At 33.7% G+C, this 26,810-nt stretch overlaps 1 protein-coding gene across 1 annotated transcript in view; it reads right to left on the bottom strand.

Moving 5' to 3' along the window:
- Ift57 (intraflagellar transport 57) overlaps positions 1 to 26,810 on the bottom strand; it is a 63,862-nt gene that overhangs the window by 30,240 nt on the left and 6,812 nt on the right. Inside the window, exons 5-6 of the mRNA XM_020170962.2 lie at positions 22,309 to 22,377; positions 10,876 to 10,998 (exon numbers count right to left, since the gene is read on the bottom strand). Coding sequence (XP_020026551.1) covers positions 10,876 to 10,998; positions 22,309 to 22,377 — 192 coding nt within the window. The remainder of the gene's footprint in view (positions 1 to 10,875; positions 10,999 to 22,308; positions 22,378 to 26,810) is intronic.

Raw genomic sequence — 26,810 nt, forward strand, 5'->3', positions numbered from 1 at the left:
TATAAAAAATTCTTAGCAAACTAGGAACAAAAGAAAACTTCCTAAATCTACTAAGTGATATTTATAAAAGCCACATGACTACCATCACGCTTAATGGTGAAACTGGAATATGGCATGGTTTCTAGTAGGTAATATTACTTACATACAGGGTAAGACTAGAGTTTTTAACCAGTATATTAGCCAAAATAAAAAGATATGTTTTTACAGAAAGAGATAAGATTGATATTATTTGTAGATGACATAATTGTACATGCAGAAAAGGCAAATGAATCTACAGAGCTACTATTTGATTGAAAAACTAAATATAGTGAGTTTGCTACATTTATCTTTGTAGTTACAAAGATAAAAAAGAACTGGATTTCTACATACTAGCAAAACATAAACAGGAAATAAAATCTAAAAGATGGCATTTTCAATAATATCAAATATAACTAATGTAATAAAACAAAGTCCAGATGCAGAACCACGCATACATGTTCCCTTGACTTTTGGCAGAATAGTGCATTGGAGAAAGGACAGCTTTTTCAATAAAGTATCCAGTCAGATAACTATGTGACATGTAAAAACCGAATGTATCTTGAGTTCTACTTCACACCATACAGGAGAATCAAGATTTAGATGAATTGTAGAACTCAATATGAAAGGGAAAACAATAAAGCTTCAAGAATAATACAGGTAAATACATTAATTCACAACATTGGGGTAAACAAAGATTTCTTAAACTATTAGCTAACTCACCCCCTCAAAAAAGTCACTTCAACATATTAAAATTAAACAAATGTTTATCATAATACACAAATAAGATAATGAAAAAAGCTGAAGAATTGGTATTTTCAATTTATCTGACAAAGTACTCATATTCAGATTATATAAATGAACTTCTCCAAATGAAAAGAAAAAAGCAGTAAGTCTGTAAGCCGAGTGTGGTGGTGCACACCTGTAATTCCAGCATTTAGGAGGTTGCAGAAGGATTGGGAGTTGGAGGCTAACCTGGACTACATAGGGAAACCCTGTCTCAAAAGCAAAGCAAAATAAAACATAATAAAACAAAGTGAAAAGGGTAACCCAAAAAGCAAAAGACAAAAGAGTATGTCTGAATGCCAAATAAACATATTAAAGGGAGTCTAACCTCCTTAGCCAACAGGGAAATGCAAATTAAAATGATAGTAAGATATCATAATATACCTATACACATATGATTAAAATGAGACAGACTAAATAATGAACACTGCTAAAGATCTGAAGCAATTGGAACTTTCATACACTGTTGGAGGGATATAAATTTTGATAACCATTCACAAAAACTATTTGGCAGGATCTACTAAAGTTGAACATATACATTCACCACTGATACCAGGTAGGCAGGTAGAACAAGAACAATAACACAAAGGATCCAAAGAGCAGGTACAGCACCATATCCAGGAATATTTTGCCTAACATCCTAACTCCACCATTGTCCTCGAGTAATGGTTGACCAGTTGAAGGCTACTTCTTGTACAGCAGCCAACAAACCCCAGCAACAACACTAACAGGGACTTTCCCAACTCAAGAAGTTAGACAAAGATTTCATGTACATCTCATTGTAGTTGCAGTTACATGAATGCAACTCCCTCAAGTTGCCATCTTGTTTCTAAGGGTATCTTATTCTAAACCATTCCCTGTTTCGGAATTACTGGAAATGCCCTCACACTTCTTAGAAAACTCCACAATTACGTACATATCTTTAGTATACAATCATTAAACCCTATACCTAAAGTGCCTAAGACCTAAGAGCTCAATGTTCGTTTGGTTAAGTTACCCGACATTGCAAGCAGTTTCCTACATTGCAAGCACTTCTGCTTTAATAAAACCTAGCTTTTGCTTAAATAGATACGCTCTGATAAAAAAAAACTCCTGTGTATGCCCCTGATAGAACCTGACATTCATCTCCCCTGGCACCATGACCTATCAATTCCACTCAGTAGAAATGTGTACATAAGTTTACTAAAAGACATGTAGAGAATTTTCACAGCAGCGTTTATAATGGTCCCAAACTGGAAACATCTCACACCTGCCCAGATATAAGCTATCCGGGGGAAAGATGAGACCTTGGGTTAGCCAATTATCTGCCAATGAAGGGAGTGGACAGTAGAGGCTGTTTGCTCATCACACTTTCTGCAGCTCGGCAGCAAGCCCTTGCTTGTAAGGGAATTTGGATAGCAAATCTCTGTTTCCCTCAGGGAAACAGATTTAGTTATTAAAATTATAATTGTAGCTGCAGTAGTAGAAAGGTAGGGCCAAGTGTGAGGTGCAGTTCAAAAATAATCACTCTAAAAATTTCAATGTGGAATATTAATTTCCTGTGGCATGTTTAAAATCCCATCCATGGTCCATAATAGAATTCTTGTAAATCTGATAGCAGGAAATCATATTAAGTGAAGGGACTGGGAGGGTGGTTTGGTAAGTTCACCATAGATAATTTTTCTGAAACAAGTCTATCGTGCTTTCTTCAAGGATATGAGCACAGTATATCCCTTCCTTATTCAGAGAAAATTATTTGTATTTTTTCATCATTTTGCACGAGATTTGCAGTTTCTTCTTGTTCTCATTGTCATCATTTACAGTTTTATCACTGCTCACATTTGTGTATGTATACGAGTATGTGTGTGTGAGAAAAAAAGAGAAAAAAGAGAAATTATCCATTCAATTAAAAAACTTTTTCATGATATTGAATTACTTTCTTAATGAAAAATGCTCATAGGGTTGGAGGATAATTACAGAATGTAACTGTCCTGAATTTTTAAATGTGACATTTTTCTTCCATTGCCAGCAGCTTAGTCTTCTGCTGTATACCTTGTGTGATGTGTGAAAGTATGATTTTTCTTTTTATACGTTCAAGGAATTAAACAAACGAGTTAAGAACTGCATAGAGCAGTCTCCCCTTATACATGGATTTACTCTCTCCAGTTTCATTTACCCATGACCAAATGAGATCTGAAAATACTAAATGGAAAACTGCAGAAACAAACGATTCATAAGTTTTAAATTGTATGTTGTTCTGAATAACATGATAAAAATCTTTGCTGCTCCACTTCATCTTGCTCTACTGACTACCATCTGTTACTAAAGAGTTCTCATATGTTAACTCAAACCTATTATTTATGATCACTCTACTCATACCCCTTTTACAGTGCCACACAGATTTCAGATAAGGTTTTTAGGCTTTAGGAATTACAAGATGGCAAGGCAAATACTTGTAAGTAAAATCAGAAATCAGAACTTAATTATTTCACAGAATGCTGAGTAACTACTGTGAAGAGCTGGACCTATGACCTTGACAGTCCCATCCATCTACTAACCAAAACTTGGATCTAATAATGATACTGAACATCCCTCATCCAAATAAAAACAAATAAACAAACAAAAATAGAATCATGTTCTGCATATTTAAAGAAACAAGAAGCATAAATTATTACTTTGGTATAATGAAACAGAATAAAATGGGAAAAAAACATAAAAATACAATTTTTCCAAATATGAAGAAAGTTGAAATAAAACAAAGTAATAGAACTAATATGGTTGATTTGAAAAATGAGTAAATCCAATAAAAAGTACATTTTATAGGAAGGTCCGTGTGACAAACGGTTTCTGCTTCAATTCATATTTCATATTAAGCAATTCAAAGGAAACATTAAATCACACTTTACAATAATGAAATATTTAGGCAGTCTAGACATTTTAATTATAATCAATATGTATTAATTCACTGCTCTCAATCACAAAAGTCTATTTGAGGTGTATCAGCAGTGAGGCATTAGTTACTTGCCTCTGCAGTATTTACAAAATATGCTTTTTATAAATACTTTATTGCTTATTTCCTTAAAATTTGCCACCACTGTTGATGCTCTTTAGTTACAGCTAATGGTAATCTCTAAAGCAAAAATACTTGTTCCTTAATTTTAACTCGTGATAAATGGACCCTTTCCTCCATCCTATTTAAACATTTATCACACTCAGAGTAAATGGAAAGGAAGGCATCATCAACTATCTTAAAACAAAGAATATCCTGAATGTAACAAGATGATGACGGAAAAAACTAAAAATCTTTTCCAGTTGCTTAAGGATAGTTGTTTTATTCTACTCGTTGCTGTGTTTTTATAGCACAATTTTAAGCACAATATTCTTTCCTGCAACCCCGCATGACTCACATGCAAAAAAGCAAAGAATAAAAGGCTGACCTTGCAAATACAACTTTCAGTCCACAAAGTAACACCTTGTTTAAAATGATACAACAGCCCAAAAGAATGTTCTGTTTTGTGTGGTCTCTTTTAAGAAAGCTTGCTGCAAAAGTCCATCAGTGAATATTTTCCCTCACTCTGAGATGATGTGGCAGTTGAGTAATCATGCAGGCTGCTCTAAAAATGTGTGTTTAGTTAATTTAGGCAGTTTATTTTGATAGCATTCACCGCTTTTTGATTATAGCAGGTGTTTCAAGGATAAATTTGCTGAAAATTGTATTTTGTTTAAACAACAGCAGCATATACATTTATGGCCTTGGTATATTGAAAAGCATTTATTGTCTGGCAGCAATAGATACAATTACAAACATTTGTGACAGTAATTGGAGCTATTACTCCTGCATGGAGCCTGATGGAGATCAACTTATTGCCACCTGTATTTACATTTATTACTGTAATTGTAAAAGCTGATTTTTTTTATTTGGTGTCTTATTTTTCTTTAAGTTATGTGAACAATTTTTAACAGGTTTAACAGAAAATCTGTAAAAATTATAAATGTAGTTTCTCCATTATTCAAGTAACAGGCAGAAGCTCATTTTAATAACTATTACATATATATATATAATGTATTCCTGTATCCCAGCCTACAGAATACATTATACTTCTTGGCTCATGGATGCAAGAATTCTATTAATTCCTGTCTAACAACCAGAACATAAGTCTTAAGAAATGCCTTTTATTCCCAAACTATAGCAACTTATAAATTCTTACAGGTCAGAAATATTTAGAAAAGTTAAATTTTATTAACACCTTATGTCAATTCCAAACACTGTGATGGCAGGCTAAAGCAAGTTACTCTCTTAGCTGCTTTGGAGTGAGAAAAATATCTTCTATTGCTCCAGATAGAGATTTGTCTACAATAGTAAAAGGAGAAAGCCTACCATTGTAACTTTCTGTGGGATTTGGCTTCCAATTCAAAGAGACTAGATCTAATATAGCAATTCTGAGGTCCCTCCAGGTTCATTTAAATGGAATTCTACCTCTCCTCCCTCTTAGGTTTTAACTCTCACAGTGACTGGAGAGCCTAGGGGCTCAAGACAATTGGAATGATTTTCTTCTTAGCACAATGACTGGTCCCAAAAGATTTCCTGCTGTAAATTACCTAGGGCAACACCTGTGTGGTTTGTTTAAGTTAGAACAAAATCCAGTTGCTTGAAGTTTAAATTTAAAGTTTGAGGTTTTTTACAACTGCACTCTGAGAAAGTCAGATACTGAAGAACAGGAAAGGATGTAAAAAAGCAGTTCAGTGAATCAGGTTTGAAATAATTAGAAACATATGCTGTAATACTTCCAAAGCCTTTAAACATAATCTCTTTATCTAAATTCCTTGTAATAAACCTGAAGATTTACATAATTACTAGAGACATTTTGGTAGAATGAAGGGGATACCTACCCAGCTAGCACTTAAAACAACACAGCAGGAAACATTTAATTTTAATTTGGAAAAATTTATTTAAGTCATTAATCAAAATTTTAATTGCAATATTCATAGGGCATTAAAGCATGTCAGAGTATTTGCTCATTGAATTAAATACCTAAATTTAAATCACTGTAATGAACAACCTTTTAGGAATAAGTACTACGCAACTGAAGAAAAAGCCTATGATAAGGTTTAGTCAAAAATTATTTCACACTTTCTGTTCTTCCTTGTTTTGAGGAATAACAAATATTACTAATGTTTACTTTGTTTCTATTGTGTTAAAAAGAACACTGACTTGAAAAAAATCTTTCCCTTGGTAAATACTAATAAGTTTGGTGATTTCAGGAAGCCAATTTGATTTGGGTCAATGAATGAAATTGAGAGATTGAATATATAAATGGATAATACACAATACCAACCAATGTACAAAATCAGAATTCTGATCCACAACATGCAGTAACTAGTCCAGGAAGCCAAACCACAGTCTCTGTAGCAATCAACTGAAAAGTCAGACCTTATTCAATGATGGTGGCATCCAGTTCCTACTGAGGACCAACCTGTACCCAAAGCCAAGTATCCTCCCCTACAACAAATTGCATGGGATGGTCTGCTTCAGGTTTAGCCCACGTCCAGATTTCTAGTCATATCTGAACATATCTGAAGCCATGCATTTGTTTTGCTAAAAAAACTTTTAAATTCCTCCACTGGCCTTTGAGTCTCTGCCAAATGCAAATGATGGTGACTAATTCCCTTGCTATAGCAAGCTCTGAATAAGTAGCCTTTGCTTGTTCTCATTTGAGTCTCCATTGCTTCAACAAAGTCAAATAAAGGTTTACATTAAGAAAACTCAAGGAAATAGAATAGTTTTCCTCAAGAAACAGTATTATTTATTTAGAGATTCAAAATTAATAACACAGAAAGTAAAAGTCAATATAAATATTCATTCACATCTCAGAAATATGGGACATAGAATTCCTTGTCAACTCAGCTTCAACGACTATTCAATTCAGCAACTGTCACTGGTTCACTTAAAATTTTAAAAAAATATGTTACTATTATGAAATTAAAAATTTTCAATCATGCAGGAAAATATTATCATTCAATAATTGTTATAAAGTATTCTGGAAAATAGCCTCACACACAAAATGAAAACAGGTAACAGTAGCTACGATCTACAGGTTGGTCTGACTGCACACTACTGTAGCAGTGAGTAGTATAGATTTCTAAATATAGTTTCCATTTAATCTTATTTTTTCTGCTTTCTCCCTTCCATGTTTTGCCTTCAATAACCACTTGTTCTTCTAAAATGACTCATTGGCACAATTCATTTATTTCTTGGTATTGTTCTGTGCTTTTAGACCTTATGGCTCATATGCTTGCCTATATCCTAACCTCCAGCTTCTATATTACTCTGCTCTGCCATTTTTCATCCAAAGCCTGGGCCTCCTGGTTTGACTCTAGCCTGCTGAGCGAGCTCTGCTACCTGGAATTCAGCTGGGTATGTATCAATGGTAACCTTCAAGAACAACAGATAGCCATTAAAGTTACTGTTTATAATTAATGATGATGTGTGGAGATGTTCCTGAGGTAATTTTATATTTTTAAAAGAGGTATGATCTCAATTGTATAAATAAAAGCACACAGATACAGTGGTCAACATACAGTAAGCCCCATTCTATGTGCTATAGATATGCTTATTCATTTGATTCTTTTCTACCTCCTTAAGAGAGATATTAAAATAAATTTCATTTTCTAGATGAGGAAAATGAAGTACAGGGTGGTTGAGTTAACTTGCCCAGGAATTAGAGTAGACTAAGGAGGTGATCTCTAGCTTCTAGTTCACAGCATACTGTGTGTCCTCTTCATTACTGAAACACTGCTTCCCTATCATTTTAATAATTAAAAAGGGATAAAATCTTAGCAAAGAGATATGGGTAGAGAAATGAGGAAAAAAGGTGGGGGAAGAGAGGTGGGACAAAAAATACAAAATGTATCAATAGCATTTTTAGACGATTTTAGGTGGCACCAATGACTACTCTACATTAGCTATCCTCAGACTCCCAAGCCTTACCTGTTGGTCATAACTGAGGCTTACAGAGTGGCATGAACTAGGATTTGGTTGACTATTGACTCTTTAAGCAGAACTTCTGATCATGTCTTTAGATACATTATTCCAATTTGAGGCAGATCTGACTTGGTCTAGGAACATTCTCTATAACCAACACTAAAAAGAGAACTGCTAATATAGTCCATTCAAATCAGCATGTAACAAAAATCCTTTATCTTCAGTTGTGCAGCATATTATTTGCATTTTTGGCAACATATTCATTTTCCTAATTCTATTTTGTCTAAGCTAATATTAAAATTAGTTTGCATTCTTTGAAAACTAGCAACAGTAGCAAGTGGTGCCAGACAAAAAGGATAAGCTAGTTTAGCAATAAAAACCTGATTATAACATTATGGAGAGGATACAAAATAGAATATTGGCATCTAATAGGATCTCATTCCAGGAATGGGGGAAAAGAAGGATAAAGGAAAATGGTGGAGGGGGTGAATTCAAGTATGATACATTTGATATACTGTAAGAACTTTTGTAAATGCCACAATGTATCCTCACCCAGCACAATAATAAAAATAAATTAAACAGCATATATATTAATATATAAAAAGAATAAACAAGGAGATTTCTTATTTTTGTAATTCCCTGGTAGAAAGCATAAGGAATAAATTGAGCTTGTGAAAGAAAAAAGCGAAACAAATATTTGATCAGTCCCAAATAAATATAGAATATAGAATATTAAATACTAATATAAGACAATTTTAAAGAAATTTATAATGCATTTGAATAATATGGCCCTTTATTATGTATCTCTCACAATCTCTAAGCTATTCAAAAATAAATCCAATGGTGACCAATATCGACCTTTAATTTCTTTTTTCCCTTTAAATAAGAACTTAAAATCTCTAAATGTCCTAAGTAGCCTGGGTTGAGAGAAAGCTTATTGTGATGGCCAAAAGTCAAGGAGAGATTGTGGTTTTGACAGAGTGAGGAGTCAAGGAAAAAAGGAATGTACCATAATGCTACATCTGATCTCTGATGAAGGAAGACATTGGGTCTGTGAAAAGAAAACTCATACATAACCAGATTATTTTACATTTATTTTTAAGAAATAAGAAACAGTTCTCTATTCACTAGCCCCTTATTTTCTCAAACCAATGTATAATTTTATTTTTCTTAAGTAAGCTGAATAAAGAATTAACCCTAACACTGCCTTTCCTATTTGAAAAACTTAGAGGAAAAAGTTTGTGAAATAACTGGACACAAAGACCAAATAACCTACAGAAGAATTGTGACAAAGCAATTAAGTATGACTTCAGGTCAGTATGTTTTAACCATAAAAATCTAAATTCAAAACAACATCCAGATATTCTAAAAAATACTGAAAAAGGAGAAGTTTTCTTGCTATTTTTGATTAGTACCCATACACTTAATTGTAAAATTAATCATAAGATTAACACTGATAGCATGGCAAGTAGTAACAGTCCAATTTTCAACTGGTTAATTCTTCCCTAAATCAGGAGAACAGTTATTCTCCACAAACCCAGGATTTTGATTATTTGATATTGGTCTATTCTAGAATTTGACCTGTACTTAGTTTTGTAAACAGTATTGTGTTATCAGCTACATTTATATTCTTTGTCTTTTATTATTTCTATTACATGAAAATCAATGACTGTTTAAAAAAATTATTAGGTTCTAAATGAGATGCTTGACTTCAAAAGTTTATTTAGCTTGAGAGCAAACAAATTAAATTTGCTTCCTTCTGAGATTACATTGTTTCCAACTACACAATTATTTTAACATGTTCTAACTAAAATCACAATAATAGTGATTTTTAATTTTATGAAGTGAATTTGCTGACAAAACCAAAGAATCAGAAATTACATTTTGCAAACAAGAATCACATTTTTTTTTTTTTACAAATTAAGACTTCTAGTCAGAGATCTAATCAGTGAAGAAATTCTTCTTCAATGAACAGAAATTTATACATAACATATACAAAAAAAGCATTCACCTCTGATATGGTCATAGAACAGCTATCCTCCACAGTGACTGGCTGAACACATGGCTGCAGGAATCTTCTACCTTCGATAGAGTTTTTTCCATAGCTCTTCATTGTCTAGTAAGACCTTTTTTACCCAACCCTATTCGCAGGTTTCTAGGAGTCTAAGCTACTTATTATGGGCTCTGGGATGTTCTAAGGATGAATTAGCTTCAAAACACTCTGAAACAGTAATCTTTGTAGGACTACTTTTGAGGCAGACACAGGACCGCAGTGATGAGCTGCCCCTAGAGGCTTGTTTCATGATTCTGGGGGTTTATGTCTAGATTTCTTTATCTAGATTCTTTTTATCTAGATTCTCTTTAGTCTTTTTTGCAGAAGTTATTAGACTGGCAATGAGAAAAGCACTCTAACTCATCTATTTGGTTGCCCTGAAGTCATTACTTATAAAATTACAGGTTTAAAAAAAGGCAGAAATTTGATACAGTAGCTACATTGTTTGGTCTAATCCCGGAGTGTTATTACATATGACTTCTTTTTTTAATGGTTGTGCTTGGGTAGGAGTATGTTGTGGCATTTACAAAAGTTCTTACTCTATATATCAAATTTATCGTACTTGAATGCACCCCCTCCACCATTCTCCTTTATTCTCCCTTCCCCTAATTCCTGGAATAGTTTCAACAGGTATCATTTTTCCATTTACATATATATATACTTCTTGATTGTTTTCTTGACCTTGAGTACAGAATAGTGTTGAACAGATTATCTAATATAATACTAGTTTGCAACAAATTTTGTAATCTAGCAAAGTTCCACGCCTAACTCTAATCTGTTGGTATAGTCACGAAATTCCTATTTTCCTCAACAAAATATGATTTACAAGAAAATACCTTAAAGGAATTGAGAGAATACCCTTAATCCCAGTAAAACATCATGTGTTCCAAATCATTCTTTGCTTTTTTGGACAATATTACATTATTACATTCAATAATTTGTTGAATCCATACTAAGACAAAATGCTGTTAACAGAATCCCATTGCCTTTCTTCAGTTTATATTAGGAGAAAGTGCTTTATAAATGTTTTTTTGAACAAAATGTGTTCTCTCTTTGATACCTTATTGTCAGTCCTAATCGTGACTTTCAGTTGTGGCAGTACACGTTCAACTTCTAGACTCCATTCTGCAGCATCTGTTGTGGATTCCAAAATATCTTCTTGTTTGGCAGATTCGTTCATGTCCTAAGAAAGGAAAGATATCACAAGATTGAGAGTTTATAAAAAGAAATGGTAAAATCTTGAGGCATTTTAGCAGTACTGCACAATTTAAATCAAGGATGGTAGTGTTAAAATTGTAGTGGCAGCAGAAATTCTTTTCTGTCTTCTTACCCATGTTGAAAGAATGTAACTCAATAACCTGATAAATAAGTATACAAAAAGACGAAAGTATATGATTCAATTATTTTGCAAAGGACAATGCTTTTGAGATAACTATCAAATGGATAAGCTATTTTTAGGTACGTTAACTGGTAACAGAAAAATACAAACACTCATATTTGGTAGGAAAATATTGCTTAGTTTGAAATTATTATACAGAAACACAAACTCAAAATTGAAAGGCAAAAAAGATACAGTATCAGAAGGGCTCATATTTACAAATTTTATATTCATATTTAAAGTGTTATTTTGGTTAGGTCAAAGTATAGTATGTCTTAAAAATGTGATTTAATATAGACATAACTGAACTCAAACAGGGTAGGGGCCAAATTTCTTCATTTGGTTTCTGTCCTTCAGTACAAAAAAAATCTATCCGGGACTATTTCTGAATCACAAAAGGATTTATGATTCAAAATCTCCTGGAGATCTCCTCCATCTTTCTCAGCTTTCACATTTTAGCATTAAATATGTATGGGTCAGAAAATATAGAGAATATACAAATTAATGATTTAAAGATAAAGCCTAAGGCATTAGCTTTGGTATCAATTTTGCCCTTTAAGCTTCCTTGATAAATTAAAAGTAAATCTAAAGAAACATACATAAATATTTATACATAATTAAGAGAGCCAAGAGATCTAAGCAGCCAAATACAATATATGAACTTTATATGAAGTCTATTTAACAAATAATCTGTAAAAAGATATTTTTGAGACAATTAGGGAAATGTGAACATGGGAGGGTACTGGATATTAGGAAATTATTCTCAATTTTATAGGTATGATATGTCATAACAGCTATAAAATTCCTTAAAAGTTAGAAACAAATGATGAGAACTTATAGACAAACTGACATGTCAGAAATTTACTTTAATATACTTTGGGGCAGAGAAAAAGGGGTGACTTTAGATAAAACATGACTGATAAAATATTAATAACTTAAAGTCAGGCAGTGGTATACATGTTCATTATCTTATTTTAATTTTGCTATGTTTGAAATGCTTTGCAATACAAAATTAAAAAATAAAAGACTAAACATAAAATAAAAAGTTGATACAAACATTATAGTGAAATTACATTCTCAATGTGAGTTCGTCACTAAAAGAATTTCTTAAATGAGCTAGATTAGTCTTTTCACACATAGATTACCTTATTTTGGGATTGCATTTTTGTGGGAGCTTGAGATCTTTAGTGACTTTGAACTCACTCCTGAGATTCTGGGGCTCTGATGACATAGGAAAGTCTCTTCTTCCTTCTAGTTCACAAGAAGCAAGTCCTGAATAGGCTAAGAGCCTTAAGCATGTATTTCTTTGTATTCAGAAATTCAGGAGGCTATTTCTAGCCTCACTAATGCGTGCACTTATACTTTATAATATGCAGTGTGCATTTATTCAGCTACATTCTATTTAGAAAGCCCTGAAGTACAAAAAAGTACATTAATTTAAGTAAAATATGGAAAATGCAAGTTGAAAAAGCTTAAGATTCTATTTGAGACATCAAAGTGCTCATTTAAATACTGAACTGAATTGTTTTGAGTACTTAATAGAAAGCTGTATAGTATACATGTATAAACTGAATTCAAGGTAGCACAAGAACACCATACCTGGGGAGGGAGGTATTCATAAGGTAGATGCATGAAGTTCTGTGAGAATATGTGTCATGGCTAGAAAGGAGATACTGGGTTTCCCTGTTGAAACTTAAAGCATTACGAAAGTTTCTCTGTCATATAAATATGCATAGGCACCCATAACATGTACACATTTGGAAGAGACAGGCACGTGTACACTCACTGGCACACCAGGATACTTGTCCTGGGCTGTTTGATTTGTAGAGCCACCATTTAGGTCAATTGAAGCTAGATGTTGTTGATTAAATCCCAGAGCAAATGCTGCCCAATTTTAATTCCATTATTACCACACTTCCTTCTACAAAAGGGCAAAATGAGGCCAGAAGGACACCCATCCACAGTCATACTTTCTTCAGGTCTGGACATAGGATTATTCCAGTTGTGAATAATATGCTCATTTTTGTTGTTACTCAAGAAAGGGCATCTTTCTCTAATTTTCACAGAGGCAAATGTGTTTGTGATGGCCCTTTTGAATAAGACCCAGAATCTTTTAGTACAGTAGGGTGCACGAAGGTCAAACACCAGTTTAGGATAGCCAGATGCATAAGCTATTAGTTTTAATGTTGGACCCTTTAGTAAGTTGCATTTGCCCTTACTAGCTTATTACTTGGTTCTCTTTAGCAATGATTTACTAACTCCTACTTTCAATGTCCTAAAATGAGTTAACGTAGGGCTGAAAAAGTTTTACTCATGCATAGGCCATATTTAATATGCTGGGGAAATGGCCTAGTTACTAAATGAAGAAAGGGCAAAAAGAAAATATTAGGCTTGTTAAAGCAGCATTAACTTATTCAAACTGTACTGTCTCTTTCTACTTCTACGTTTATACATGTATTTGAACCTCATTCCTCACACAAAATTTCTTATTGCCTAGTAACATTAACTGACCACGCTCTATATACAAGGCATACATGAAGTATTTTAAAACTGTACTTTCCTTGTTTATAACACTTTGAGAAAAAACTTCCCTTCTCAATTGGTTCTCCATTTAACAATGGTATTTTATGTGGGGATCTTACTAAAATAGAAATAAACTTCTGTTTTCATTTGATCAAATGTTTATATTATCTTGACAAAGTCCTTCTCTGAAACATTAACTAAGATCAAGCACAGCTCTTGGGAAATTACATTTTCCAGTTACTGCTGTGGAAGAGATAATCGGAAGCTCAATGAGACACAAGGTATCTAGTAGTTTCATTTAAATTAATTGATTTAACCAATGGGTTATTTGTGAGCTCCTACAACATTCAAGGTAAGAATCCAAGTATTGTGTTTGGATTGGAAAGATAAAAGGATTTAATCCTTGCCTACAAAGAATTTATAGCCTACTGGGAAGCATTTCACGCCAGTTAATAGGAGTAAAATTTGGTTGTAGGTAGAAGAAAAAATAGTTGAAATGAGAATGAGAACTGATCCTGAGACTGTCAAAGGCAAAACTAAGGATAATAGTCTGAATTATCCCATAAAGTAACTTTTGGCTCAAATATTGGGGCACATGATCAGTCAATTCGAGGATCAAACATGCAATGTTAATAGTCTTCTCAGAGTCTTGCTCCAGTTAGTAATCACCCCTACTTCCAGGTACCATTAATAAATAATTAAAAATCTAAAGAGCGACTATATTTTGTATATACATGAATGTTATATAAACATATATGTATATGCATATACAAATATGACAATCTTATGGATATATGTACCCAAACTGATTTGAAGAGCTCAAGTCATATACCTACTGAGATGAACTTGAAAATACAAGAAACTATCAATATTAAATAATCCAAGACTCTACAAAAAGGGGATGAAGTTGTCTTAAGAGTCACAATAGTAATGGTATGAATATACAGAAGGTGGATCTGGAATTCCATTGAATCCCACCTCTATCACTAGCAGTTGGTCAAGTTATTTAGCCTCTAAATCTCAGAGTCCCTAGCTATAAAATGAGGAAAATAATAGAATTTTTCCCACTGGAAAGTTTCCTGGGGATTAAATGAGATAATGTATTTAAAAGATTTGCACAGTACATGGCATATAGTAAGCTCCCAATACATTTGAGCAGTTATTATTGATATTATTATTAGATACCAAATGTAGTAGATGGTTTCATACATGGGCTACATGCCCAATAATAGTACCATGGAAAGTCTTATTCTCATTTTAAAAAGTAAGGAACTTGAGGTATAGGGCAGCTAGGTAATTTTTTCAATGTTACTAGTAAGTGGCAGGTTCTAGCAGTGTTGTTCAAGAACACAAGCTCCAAAACACCTTACCATACATGCTCTATTAACTGTGTGTCATACAGATTGCAATACTTTCTCCAGTTTATCACTTGTCCTTTTATGATGTTTTCCACCTCAATAATCGATAATGTAGTTTCAATTTTTATGCAAATTTATCAGTATTTTTGTTCTGTTTTTTGTTGTCTTGACATGCATTATTATGCCTAATTCTACCCATGAGTATAACACTTGTCATTCATGTTGTATTTTATCTTTGTGCCTTATTTTTTAAAATTGTTGATCCATGTGGTGTTTACTTGGCATGAGGGAAGAATCTATTTTTTCTCCAAATGGATGGCCTATTATCTCACCAACATTTAATTGAATAGTTTAGTAATCTTCATTGATATGAATTTTTCATGTACTAATATCACCATATATCTGGATTATTGCATGGACTCTGAACAAATTCATTATTCTATTTCATGAATTATATTTTTTTCAGACTTACAAAACAATTCCATACAGCCTTAATACAGGATCCAAAATGTGAGTGCCTTATACAATGTGAGGATAATTAGGAATAAAGGGATACAATGGTTATGTCTACATGTGGAGATTTGGAGATATTTTCACATTTTTTTCTTTGTGCTTTCAGAATAAAGGGATACAATGGTTATGTCTACATGTGGAGATTTGGAGATATTTTCACATTTTTTTCTTTGTGCTTTCATTAAAAAAAAACAAGGAACATACTTCACTTTTTAAAAGAGTAAAAATTTTTAGCAAGCTGGTGAAAATGTTTGATTAATTTTCAAAAGCTAGCTGTTATATGTGGTCTAAATGCATAAGGTTTTGAATGAGACAAATATATTTCAGCGCAATGTGAGATTTTAATTTAGTCATATGAAGCTGTATGAGATGTAGAAAGGTAGAAAAGAGAAAAACTAAGTGTTTACAGTGAGGAAATAGTATAAGCCAAAATACTAAAGAAAGAATGAACACAGCTTATGAAAATCACAATGAAGAAACGAGTAAGAAATGAATAAGAGTAAGAAAGAGGAATACTGGGGAGCAAAGAATCACCAGTGGCTCACAGCTGCAATCCCAGCTACTTAGGAGGCAGAGATCAGGAGGATCACAGTTTGAGGCCAGTCCAGGCCACAAAAAAAAAAAAAAAAAAAGGGAGAACTTATCTCAAAAAGTAAGACCAACACAAAAAGGGGCTGTCAGAGTGGCTCAAATGGTAGAGTGTGAGGCCCTGAACTCAAACTCCAAATTCCAACTCCCCATTACATACACTGTGAAACGGCTTAAGATTTGGGTTAAGGAATATGAATTTTTGTCCTCCAGGCCAGAGAAGCAGAGTTATGAGCATGGTAAAATTAAGTCATTTGTTCATCCAATAAATATTTATTTAGTGTCTACTAGTGCCACACACTGTTCTAGTCCAGGAACAGTGAATGGCAAAAAATCCTCACGCAAAAAAACATTCTACTTAGGTTTCATCAAGATTTATGGGTATTGGTTTGTGGGTCATAGAATTCAATAGGGTTGGAGTAATAAGGGATGGAGTCACTGAGGAGGCAGAATCTGAGCTGAACCTTGAACATTTAAGACTCAGGTAGAGAGGGTGAAGGGTACTTTAGATAAAAGGCAAATGATAAGAGAAGGGAGATATGCTCACAAGATCTTTAAAAGTCTAGGAGAGGACTCATTTAACTGGAGTTAAAGAGTGTGGAAGAAAACAAAGTTGGCTATGTAGACAATTGTCAAATTGCTAAAAGAAAGCATGACCACAATTATATTGTTTTATAATCTATGTACATGGACTTACCTGTACAGTACAAGTTCATTAGGCAAAAAACCTTAAAAATTATTGAATTTAGAATGGCTTGTAGAAGTCATGTTTTGGATAGAGGACCAGGGTGAAAATATTTTGAAAAAGAATGAGGAAGGAATACCATTTAGGACATTTCTTTGATCTAGTCCAGAAGGGTGATGGATAGAAAGATAGCTGAAGAGATGAATGCAAGACCTAATGGCATCATTTCTAGGTCTTGGTGATGACCTAGAAGTCCTTGATGAGAATGAATCAGTCAGATAATCAAAGCAGTAACCCTTACTGGGGATGAAGAGTGGATGGGGTAAATTTAAGAAATATAGGGTCATAGACAACTAAAGCCATGCTTATATTCTGAATATCTATCCAATATACTGCATTAGGTAATAAATATTTGCTATTAGTGCTGATTCAGGAAATGTAACCTAACCATTTACAGAATGACAGCTCTCAGATGATAAATGAAAAAAAAGATTACTTTTTATCAGATTCTTCTTAGTCATTTCTGAGGAGAAACTGTACAACAGAAAATTTGGGCTAGTGGCCCTTCAGTAATAATCCACATGACAGACTATGAAAATAAAGCTATGGCATCACCAGGACTTCCTAATTTACACTGAAATGCAAGCTTCTTGATAACCTGTATCCTATGTAAGCTTCTTACACAAAAATACTCATGGCAATCTAAGGACTTACTTGTATTGAAGGATTAATGCTGTTTCTGTTCTCCTAATGCACATAAAGGATGATCAGTAACTAATTCCAACCTCTAGGAAAGGTGAAAAATTGTACAAAATAAGAAATATATCAAATGCATACTCTATGCCAGTACAAGACCAAGTGTGGTCACTAATTACGTTGTATTAACCCCAAAACAAGCCTGGGAAGAATTACTTGTGTTCTTACATTACAGATAAACAAGCAGTCACAGAGAGGTTAATTAACTTGCTATGGTTATATGGCTAGTGACAATCAGGATTGTACTTATGACATGTATCTTGAAGTTCTGGACTCAGGTTTAGAAGGGACCTTAAAAAGCCCTTGCCTTCTTTTCCTTGCTAAACCTACAATGAAACCAAGATGGAAATAAGGATCTCTCTTGTTTCAAGTGTACATTCAAACTCTACACTAAAGATCAAGCAAAACTCTGTCCTTTACACCCACAAAGATCTGCCTTTTGAATCTCCTCTAAGCAGTGAGAAGCCCAGCTTTTTTCTCTAGCCATTTCCTATGTACCTTCAGGTAAAAACTGGAGGAGCTGGAGCAAGTTAGTTACCAGAGAAATAAAAGCATTTATTCAGTCACAAAGTATTCCATCACACTCAAATGTGGGGCTTTTTAATAATTTCTCTTATGAAATACCAACCATAGACTTCTCTCATCATGCACAAGATGCCTTCCATTCAAATGTTTTAGGAAAGAAGGAAAAATATTTTCCTGAAGCAAGAATCAGAATAATGGTAGTCTATAAGGAAAGCTATGTTGTAAAGTTTTTTTTCCCCCTGCATCATTCAAAAAGGATGTTTTGTCCAGAAGGAAGGTGTAAATCATGTGTAAAATGAAGAAAATTTGAAGTATTTAAGATGGTATTAATTAAAGCAGATCCATCTTCCTCTCTTCTTTGATTACAATATTGCAGCCTTGCCTAGAATGACTTTGAAACTAAAACGAAGTTTTTATTCTAAGTCCATATTTTTACTTCCTTTCAGTTTTTGCTTTTTAAGCTAAAAAGTCTCTCATTCTTGGTACAATGAGTTTTTTTGCTAAGTAATTAAAAACCAATTGTGTTTAAGCCTTTTGAGATACTTGGTTTTATTATACTGTGTAACTCAGGATTTGGTTTCTAAAACCTCAAATTTAGCATCTCAAGGAAGAATAGTATCTATGGCATATTTGAAAAAAATGTTTTGAAATGAAGAGATGGACATTTAAAAATAGAATTTAGAGAGGCACATAGCTCTCTCTCATCTTTTTTCACTGGGGGAGGAGAGTGACACATCTGCATTATGATGCCAGAATACTGTTGCTGTGATTTTGTTGAGAGCTACAAAGGAGAGGGGAAAGACAAAAACCACTAGTACAGCATAGCCTCCACCAATGTGCAGGCAGTTCCCTCAACTGACATACTTGGCATAGAAATAGAAACAACCAGACGCCTCACTAATACCTTGTCACCAGAGCCTCCTTCCCTACTTCCACCCACCCACAGCCCTGAACCTTCTACAGGTCTTGCCCAACTGTTAAGAGTTTTAATACAGCACCACTGTCTTCCCCGGGGTCATTCTCAGGGTGACTTTTGCTAAATTTTAGATTTCAAAAGAACTTAGAGATATGGAGAATGTAGAACTTTGTGGGCTACCCTTATTATCTATTCATAATATTTCCTTCTAGGAAAGAATATCTCAAAATTTAAATAATTAACCTACAGATGATATTTTGGAATATAATGCAATCCCTTATTAATTGCAGTTGTTTCTTGAAAAGTATTATGCTTGGCAAAGTCATAATTGGGGGTAAGGAAATTATAGGGGAAGCTCACATAATAAGAGTGGCTTTAAACATATTTCTTAAATCTCAAAGTAAATAAATGTTCTGGAAATCATCTACTTGCAAAACAAATCAATTTCATCATTGCAAGCATTAATCATCCATAGAATGAACCTTATCATTTTTCATGAGGAAAATGCTGACATTTGTCCAACTCCTGGAATTATCATGACATTTTAAGAATACTTTTCAGGGTCTAGACTTCACTTAATTTAATGAAAGAAACAAAGGAATATACATAGGTTTCTCCCTACATATCTTATATGGTACACAGAAACAGCAATTATTATTGAAAAGTTCTTTCTTTATGAAGATTAAACTATACCTTGCCTATGAAATTACAAATATAACATATAATCAGGCATGTATTCATTCAAATATTGATGAGTAACTGAGTAACTTATATACACCAGGTACAGGAAAAAAGGCAGTTAAAAAACTACTGCTCTAGAACATTTTGTATTCTAGTGGTTGAGACAATTAATACAATGCCAGGGTCAATGAAAAGCAAAACAGAGTGAGGACAGGGCATGACTATAGAAGCATCTATCTTAAAGCCCTGCGCAGCGAAGGCTAACTGCAATCCATACATTATTGGGCTTGTATCAGTTCTCTCAGCAGTATGTATATATTGTTCTTGTATTAGTGAAGAATTCATCATGCTCAAGTTCACTAAAATGGAATTTCTTCTGTTTTTTGAGTCCTCCTGCTGCATGAAACATAAAATCTTAAATCTAACTAACTCATCTAGCAATTCTGTCTTGGAGAAGAACAGCCTGAGCCATCATAAGCTGGAGTGAGACACAGCTGTCTCAGGCAGATGGCTTTAGTATAAGCCTGCCAGCTTTTTTAAAATATGAAAGGGTTTTCATCTCATTAGTACTTCATGGTTGACCATCCACCAACACCTGGTGTTCAGGTTTCTTCCTCTTGTGAAAATATAACAAACATAATTTTAACTCTAAAGGATATACATTATGTAATTTTTTCCATAGAATCTAATACTTAGAATATCTATAAAGGCACATATATGAAGAAAACTTTTCCTAATATATCTTAATTGAGATGACAAATTGAAATTAGTAGCAATAGGGATTCGGATATAGTGGTAGATGCAACTTGAATTACTTGCCTTCTTCCCAATACCCAAGCTACCTTGTCCAGATGGAATCCCCAGCCTTCACAGACCTGTTTACACCATTAATAGAAAAATCAACACAAATGACAGGTTTTTTTTTAGCATAAATATGGATATCTTGGAGTTTGGAGAAATAGTCCAAATTCAGATACTAGAACTTATTAGCTTTTTAAACAATTAAAGTGCCCCAAACATATGAATCTTAGTATTTAAATTTATAAAAAGGTGATAATAGCATTTACCCAAGTATTTCACAAGGTCAAGAAAAGGAAGTGCTTTGTTATAGTTGTTTTGTGGTTCTGGAGATTAAACCCAGGGCTTCATACTTGGCATGCTACCAGCTGAATTGTGCCTTCTGCACTTTTGTTTATATCTTGTTTCTGAGATAGGGTTTCACTAACTTTGTCCAGGCTGGCCTCAAACCACAATCGTGCTTCCACCTCCTGAGTAGCTGGGATAACAGATATATAACCATGCCCAACAAAGAAAATGAAAATGATAAGCAAATGTAAGATACTGTTACATCTGTTGTTTATTTGTTTGGATACATGTTAATATTATTTTCATATAATTTTTAATTGATCAATTAAAAAATCTTCATTACTTTCAGAATTTTTATTCAGTACCTTGTGTTTACACCAAGAGGAACATAGAAAAGGACAGTTATTATCCTCATTATGACGGAACTTACAAACCAGATTGGAGAGCAGGAATATGGGGAAAAGACAAAGGATTTCGTTTTTGCCACCACTTTCTATATGACAGATATTGTTATAATGGTTTACATGAAATACTTTTTTAAGGTTTACAAATCTCATGAAAAGGTAAATATTTTCATTTTACAGATAAAGAAGATGAAACACAAGAAGTTTGGAAACTTGCCCAAGGTTAGAATCCTAGTAAGTACTAAAGTCAAGTTGTACATCTGGCAACTTAACCACAATTGTATATTCCATCTTGAGATAGGCAATGGATATACACAAACATATCATTAATAACAACTAATAAAAACTAGCAATACAAAGGTAATAAGGGGCATAAAGAGATCATCTTAGAGTAGGCCAAGGAAATTACCTTGACGTAAAACCAAAATCAGGTCCAAACTTGAGGATTCAGATGAGAAAACTTAAATAAAAGGCAAATAAGACTATATTACATATGTACTTTTTTGAGAGTACATAAGCATGTACTTTATTTAAATACAATATACATACAGAAAAAATACAAAAATCCCATAGGTACATATGAAATCTCATTGATATTGTACTCTTTTATAGATTTCATAATTAAAACAGAGCAAAAAAACTGCCTTAAAGGAATGTCTGCCTACCTATCCATATACCAGTCTTAATGTAATTTATTTCAAAGAATTGCAATTTAAGTATTTTCCTACAAACAAGATCATTCATTCCTGACCTATTTCAATGGAAAATAACTTGAAATAAAATAATTTATGTCTTTCCATAATTAAAAATGCCATCAGGAAAATGAATTATTTTCTGTTCGCAAGAGCAACACTGTGTTAATTTTTCCATGGTTCAAATGGGAAGCTGCCTTGCTTGCTCCTTTGGATTTTATACTTGCTATAATTGCATGCAACATTTTATATATAGGAAAACAATTTTCAGAACTAGTTTTCAAATGACATATAAATAATGTCTGACAATGATTTCCACTCATTTAGATTTCTAGGGAATACACACACTGACTGCTTGTTGGTGTTGTATATAGTCAATGAAACTTACCAAGCGATAGGTCTGAGCCTTTAAAACGTTGAGATCAATAAAGTTTTCTTCATTATCTGTCTCCTCTTCCTTAGAAGAATAAAAATATTAACAATTTTTTAAATATTGTAACTTAAAAAATGTATTTTCAGCTTTCACATACATAATATACTTAGGTATACTAAGCGTGATATAAAGACTAACTCAGTAAAGCATATTTAAAACATATGCATAAAGTAGGGCACAATATTATTAACAGCTCATATGTTCTTTGAAGTTTTAATGGTACCATCTTTTCACAGTCAATGAATTAAAAAAAAGGGAGTGGATGAAAAGGAGCCAATGCTGCAAATTATGGATAAACATAAAAACTGGAATACATAGTGGCGGGAGTTTATGGAAATCTTTAGCAACATGGCGGGAACAGACAAAAACAAAGGCTGACAGACACAAAACAGTCTCAATTGTTCCAGGGACTAATGCCTCTGACATATTTTTTATATCTCTTGGGTGCTCAAGCCTGATAAGGTAGTGGTTATCAGTACTGGTTGGTCTATGGCCCTTAAGTCTTTTTAAAAGGATAATTCAGATGGATTCCAAACTGTAGACCAAATGGTTGTAGACAGTGCAGGCTGGAAGTGACCCTTTGAGAGGCAATTCCTTCTCTAATATACAGTAATTGTGAAGCAGGTTCTATGAGCTTCCCTTTTTTTTTTTTAAATGTCTTAATGGTGCTAAGAGACATACTACATGAAACAAATTGAACAAGAATATCCTAATTTTAAGGACCTGGGAATAAAGCCAGTAGAGCTTGGTTCCTCAAGTCACATGATCTTGTAAAGAAACCAGCAAAACTAACAAGTGTTAGCTGGTAAACACTTCCACATAGAGAATTATTCAAAGCTGCAATGGTACATTTAGAAACATGTAAGACAGTGAGTGGTTCTCAAAATGTGGCTCTGAGATTCTCAGTTACCAATATCACCTGGGAACATGTCAGAATGCAAATTCTAAGGTTCTACCCTAATCTACTCAAAAACTCTGGGAGTAGAACCTCTAAGGTAAGATATGTGAACTAACTTAGAGAACTGAAAAAGTTTGGGTAAAATATGAAACACTATAAATGCAGATCCTATATACAGAAGTAACATTTATTTTTCTTAGGGCACAGAGATAGAGACAAAACTGATCTGTTTTTATGTTAAGTCTGAAGTATGGAGGCACATTTTTGAAAAGCAGCTTAGTGCATTCTGTTTGTTCTACTTAAAAACCTGAATAAATAATTAAAATGTCAATGGCTTAATACCCATGGGAGAAGAAACAAGTTTATAATGCTCTTACAATAACCTAACAGTGCTGTTTACACAGGTGATCAATAAATACTTGTACTAGATTGAATACTAATAAACAAAAAGCTTTCATAGTAAGTACTAGAATGAACCAGTGCCCAAAATGTAGAACTGTTTATGCCATAGCCAGGATTCAGTAGTTCAGGAGCCAAGGGGTAGAAAAGGGAATGGCACCACTCATTTCTCCTAGTAGCCCACTAGTAAAATTTTTGCTCCTGGTTCCTATGACCTTATTCTCTGCTGGCTTAGACATCTTGGTTCCAAATGGAAGAATGTGAGAAACAAAGGTGACTTTACAAATTAGATGTTAAGACTGCTACCTGGCTACTTTGGACTTCTCACACTTCTGAATCAACAGGCAATGGGTGCCAGTGGCTCATACCTTTAACCCTAGCTGGATTGGCTTGGGAGGCTGAGATAGAGAGGACTGTGGTTCAAGGTCAGCCCAGGCAAGGAATTTGCAAAACCCCCATCTCAACCAATAGCTGGCCATGGAGGCATGCACCTGTCATCCCAATCCATGCAGGACGCTGAGACTGGGAGGATGATCAAAGTTCTAGGCCAGCTGGTGAAAAAAGTTTGCAAGACTTTTTGAAAGGAAAAAAAAGTTGGGTGTGGTGGAACACACCTGTCATTCCAGCAATGGCGAGAAGCATAAAACAGGAGAATTATGGTCCAGGCTCACATGGGCAAAAAGTAAGACTCTATCTCCAGAATAACCAGAGCAAAACGGGCTGGAGGAGAGGCTCAAGCACTAGAATGCTTGCATAGCAAGCATGAGTTCAAACCCCAGACTACCAAAAAAAAAAAAGGGCGGAAGGAATAGTTGGGGTTACTGTGCTGGCTGGCATAATCCATCCTGACTACCAAGAGGAAACTGAACTACTATTTTATAATGGAGGTAAAGAAATTATATTTGAAAACCAGATCCTTTAGAGTATCTAATATGAGGACAACAGGAAGAAAGGAAAAAAAATTTCAAGACATGACACATGGGACAAAGAGCTTCAGAGGCAACTCCTCGGAAGAAGGCCTTCCTTCAGTTTGGTCTTACTATAGTGGAAGGTCTTTACCTGGTGGCTGGAAGAAATGTGTGAAGAGGCTGCTGTCTAGCTTGTTTCTCTAAATTCATAAACCCAATAATGTGGCTTTGAATTTTAAAGAATTCCTATAGAAAGAATTAGCTTTAATTTCTAAAAGTTACATAACAATGTGCTGACAGATTTTGTCATATATTTAATGAAAACTTACTATGTATCAGGCCATGCACAATAAGCTGGAAATATAACAATGAAATTATACATGGTTTCTGTCCTTATAGATTCATTTTCCCCCTGAAGAATAGGGTTTTTTTCATCTCCTGACTAGCACTTTTGAGTTACATATCATTCTTAAGATTGAATTTTATTGAACTAGGGTGAGTTATCTATAATGAAATTATAAACTATGAATAACTATTAAGTAGTTATTAAAAAAAAGAAAAAGCAGGGCTGTGGGCATGAACAAATGTTAGAGTGCTTACCTAGTGAGTGAAAGGCCTGCTGCTATATAACAGTTGCTCAATAAATACACGTAGAATGAACGAATATATTTTTAAATTTATGACATTAAAAATATATCTTTTAAACCAACTAAGTTTTTAATAGTCTTTTCCCTTCTGTTAGTATCAGTCATCTTTTTTTCCATATGGTTAAAAATGTGCATTTACACAGCTGATAGAATGGTAAAAATTTTGAAGATACAAGAACTAGTGAAAAGAATAATCTATAATCCTTCTATCCATTTATAACTAATGTTAACATAGATATTTTTCTTTTTCCACATATTCACAATGACAAAAAATTTTCTCAGTTAATTTTATAATGGAAAATACAGTATAGTATAAGTTACCATCCCCATGTCACTACTTTTTTTTTTTTGGCAGTACTAGGATTTGAATTCAGGGCTTGCACTGGCTAGGCAGTCACTAGACCATTTGAGACATGCCTCCATCCCTTTTTGCTTTTAGTTACTTTTCAAGAAGGGTCTCAGGTTTCTTGTCTGTTTTAGCTTGAATGGCAAACCTCCTACTATGCCTCCTGTTTAGCTGAGATGACAGGCATGTACCATCATGCCTTGATTTTTTGTTGAGATGGGGCTCACTAACTTTTTAACTGGGCTGGCCTCAAATTACACCTCCCGATCTCTGCCTACTATATTTTAGTATTAGCCACCATGCTCTCCTCTCCACCTCTCCCCTCCTCTTATCCCATCCCCTTGTCTCTTCCCTCCTCTACTTGTTTTTAAATAACTTGCAATAGCCATACAATATTCTATTTTGGTATACTCTTTATTTAATAGTTACTTTTTAGCATCTGATGATAAAATAACTCAACAACTTACACTTTTTGGTGTATATTAACTTATGTAAGGTGAAATAAAGAATATGTTTATTTTCTATTAATTTTAAAAAATCGTCTAAAAACTTTAATTGATTCATGACAGAAAAATACTATATAAAATTGTTTTTACACCATGTCTGTTTCAGATCACACGCATACTTTCTAAAACACTAGAGGCAACCCATTTCCAATTCTGGAAAGAATTATCTTAAGAAAAAGCTTTTTGGTTTCTGTCATCTTACTAGCCTAATCTGTTGTAGAGACTTATCATTTAGCTTCACACTATGGATAGGATGTTAAACATGAAAAAAAAAAAAAAGGTACACAGGCTACAAACAACTTAAATAATGTGATTTTAAAACTTAAAAATTCCTGTAGTATTCACTCTAATTTGAGAAACATAAAGTAATTCCTTAGAAATCATATGAGAATGTATTAATCCTAAATTCTTGTTTTATTGGTGTTTGTTTATAGGTCTTGTTTTTGTTGTTTTGAGACAAGGGTCTCACTATATAGCCCAGGCTGGCCTTGAACTTGCAACCTTTCTGCCTCAACCTCTCAAGTACTGGGATTACAGGGGTGTACTAACCATGCTTAGCTTAATTCTAAATTCTCTTCTGTTCTAAATTCTTAGCTAGTCATGGTCTATTCAAGAACTTGACTGATCTTGGTGTTAATACAATATTTACTCATATAAGAGATTCTTTACAGTTAAAGAATCTCTGCTAAATTTCATTAAAGAACACCAACATTAGCTTAACCAAAGGCCTAAAGGACTGATACTAGGCACTGT

Source organism: Castor canadensis, chromosome 5 (genome assembly GCF_047511655.1).
Source record: "Castor canadensis chromosome 5, mCasCan1.hap1v2, whole genome shotgun sequence".
NCBI lineage: Eukaryota > Metazoa > Chordata > Mammalia > Rodentia > Castoridae > Castor > Castor canadensis.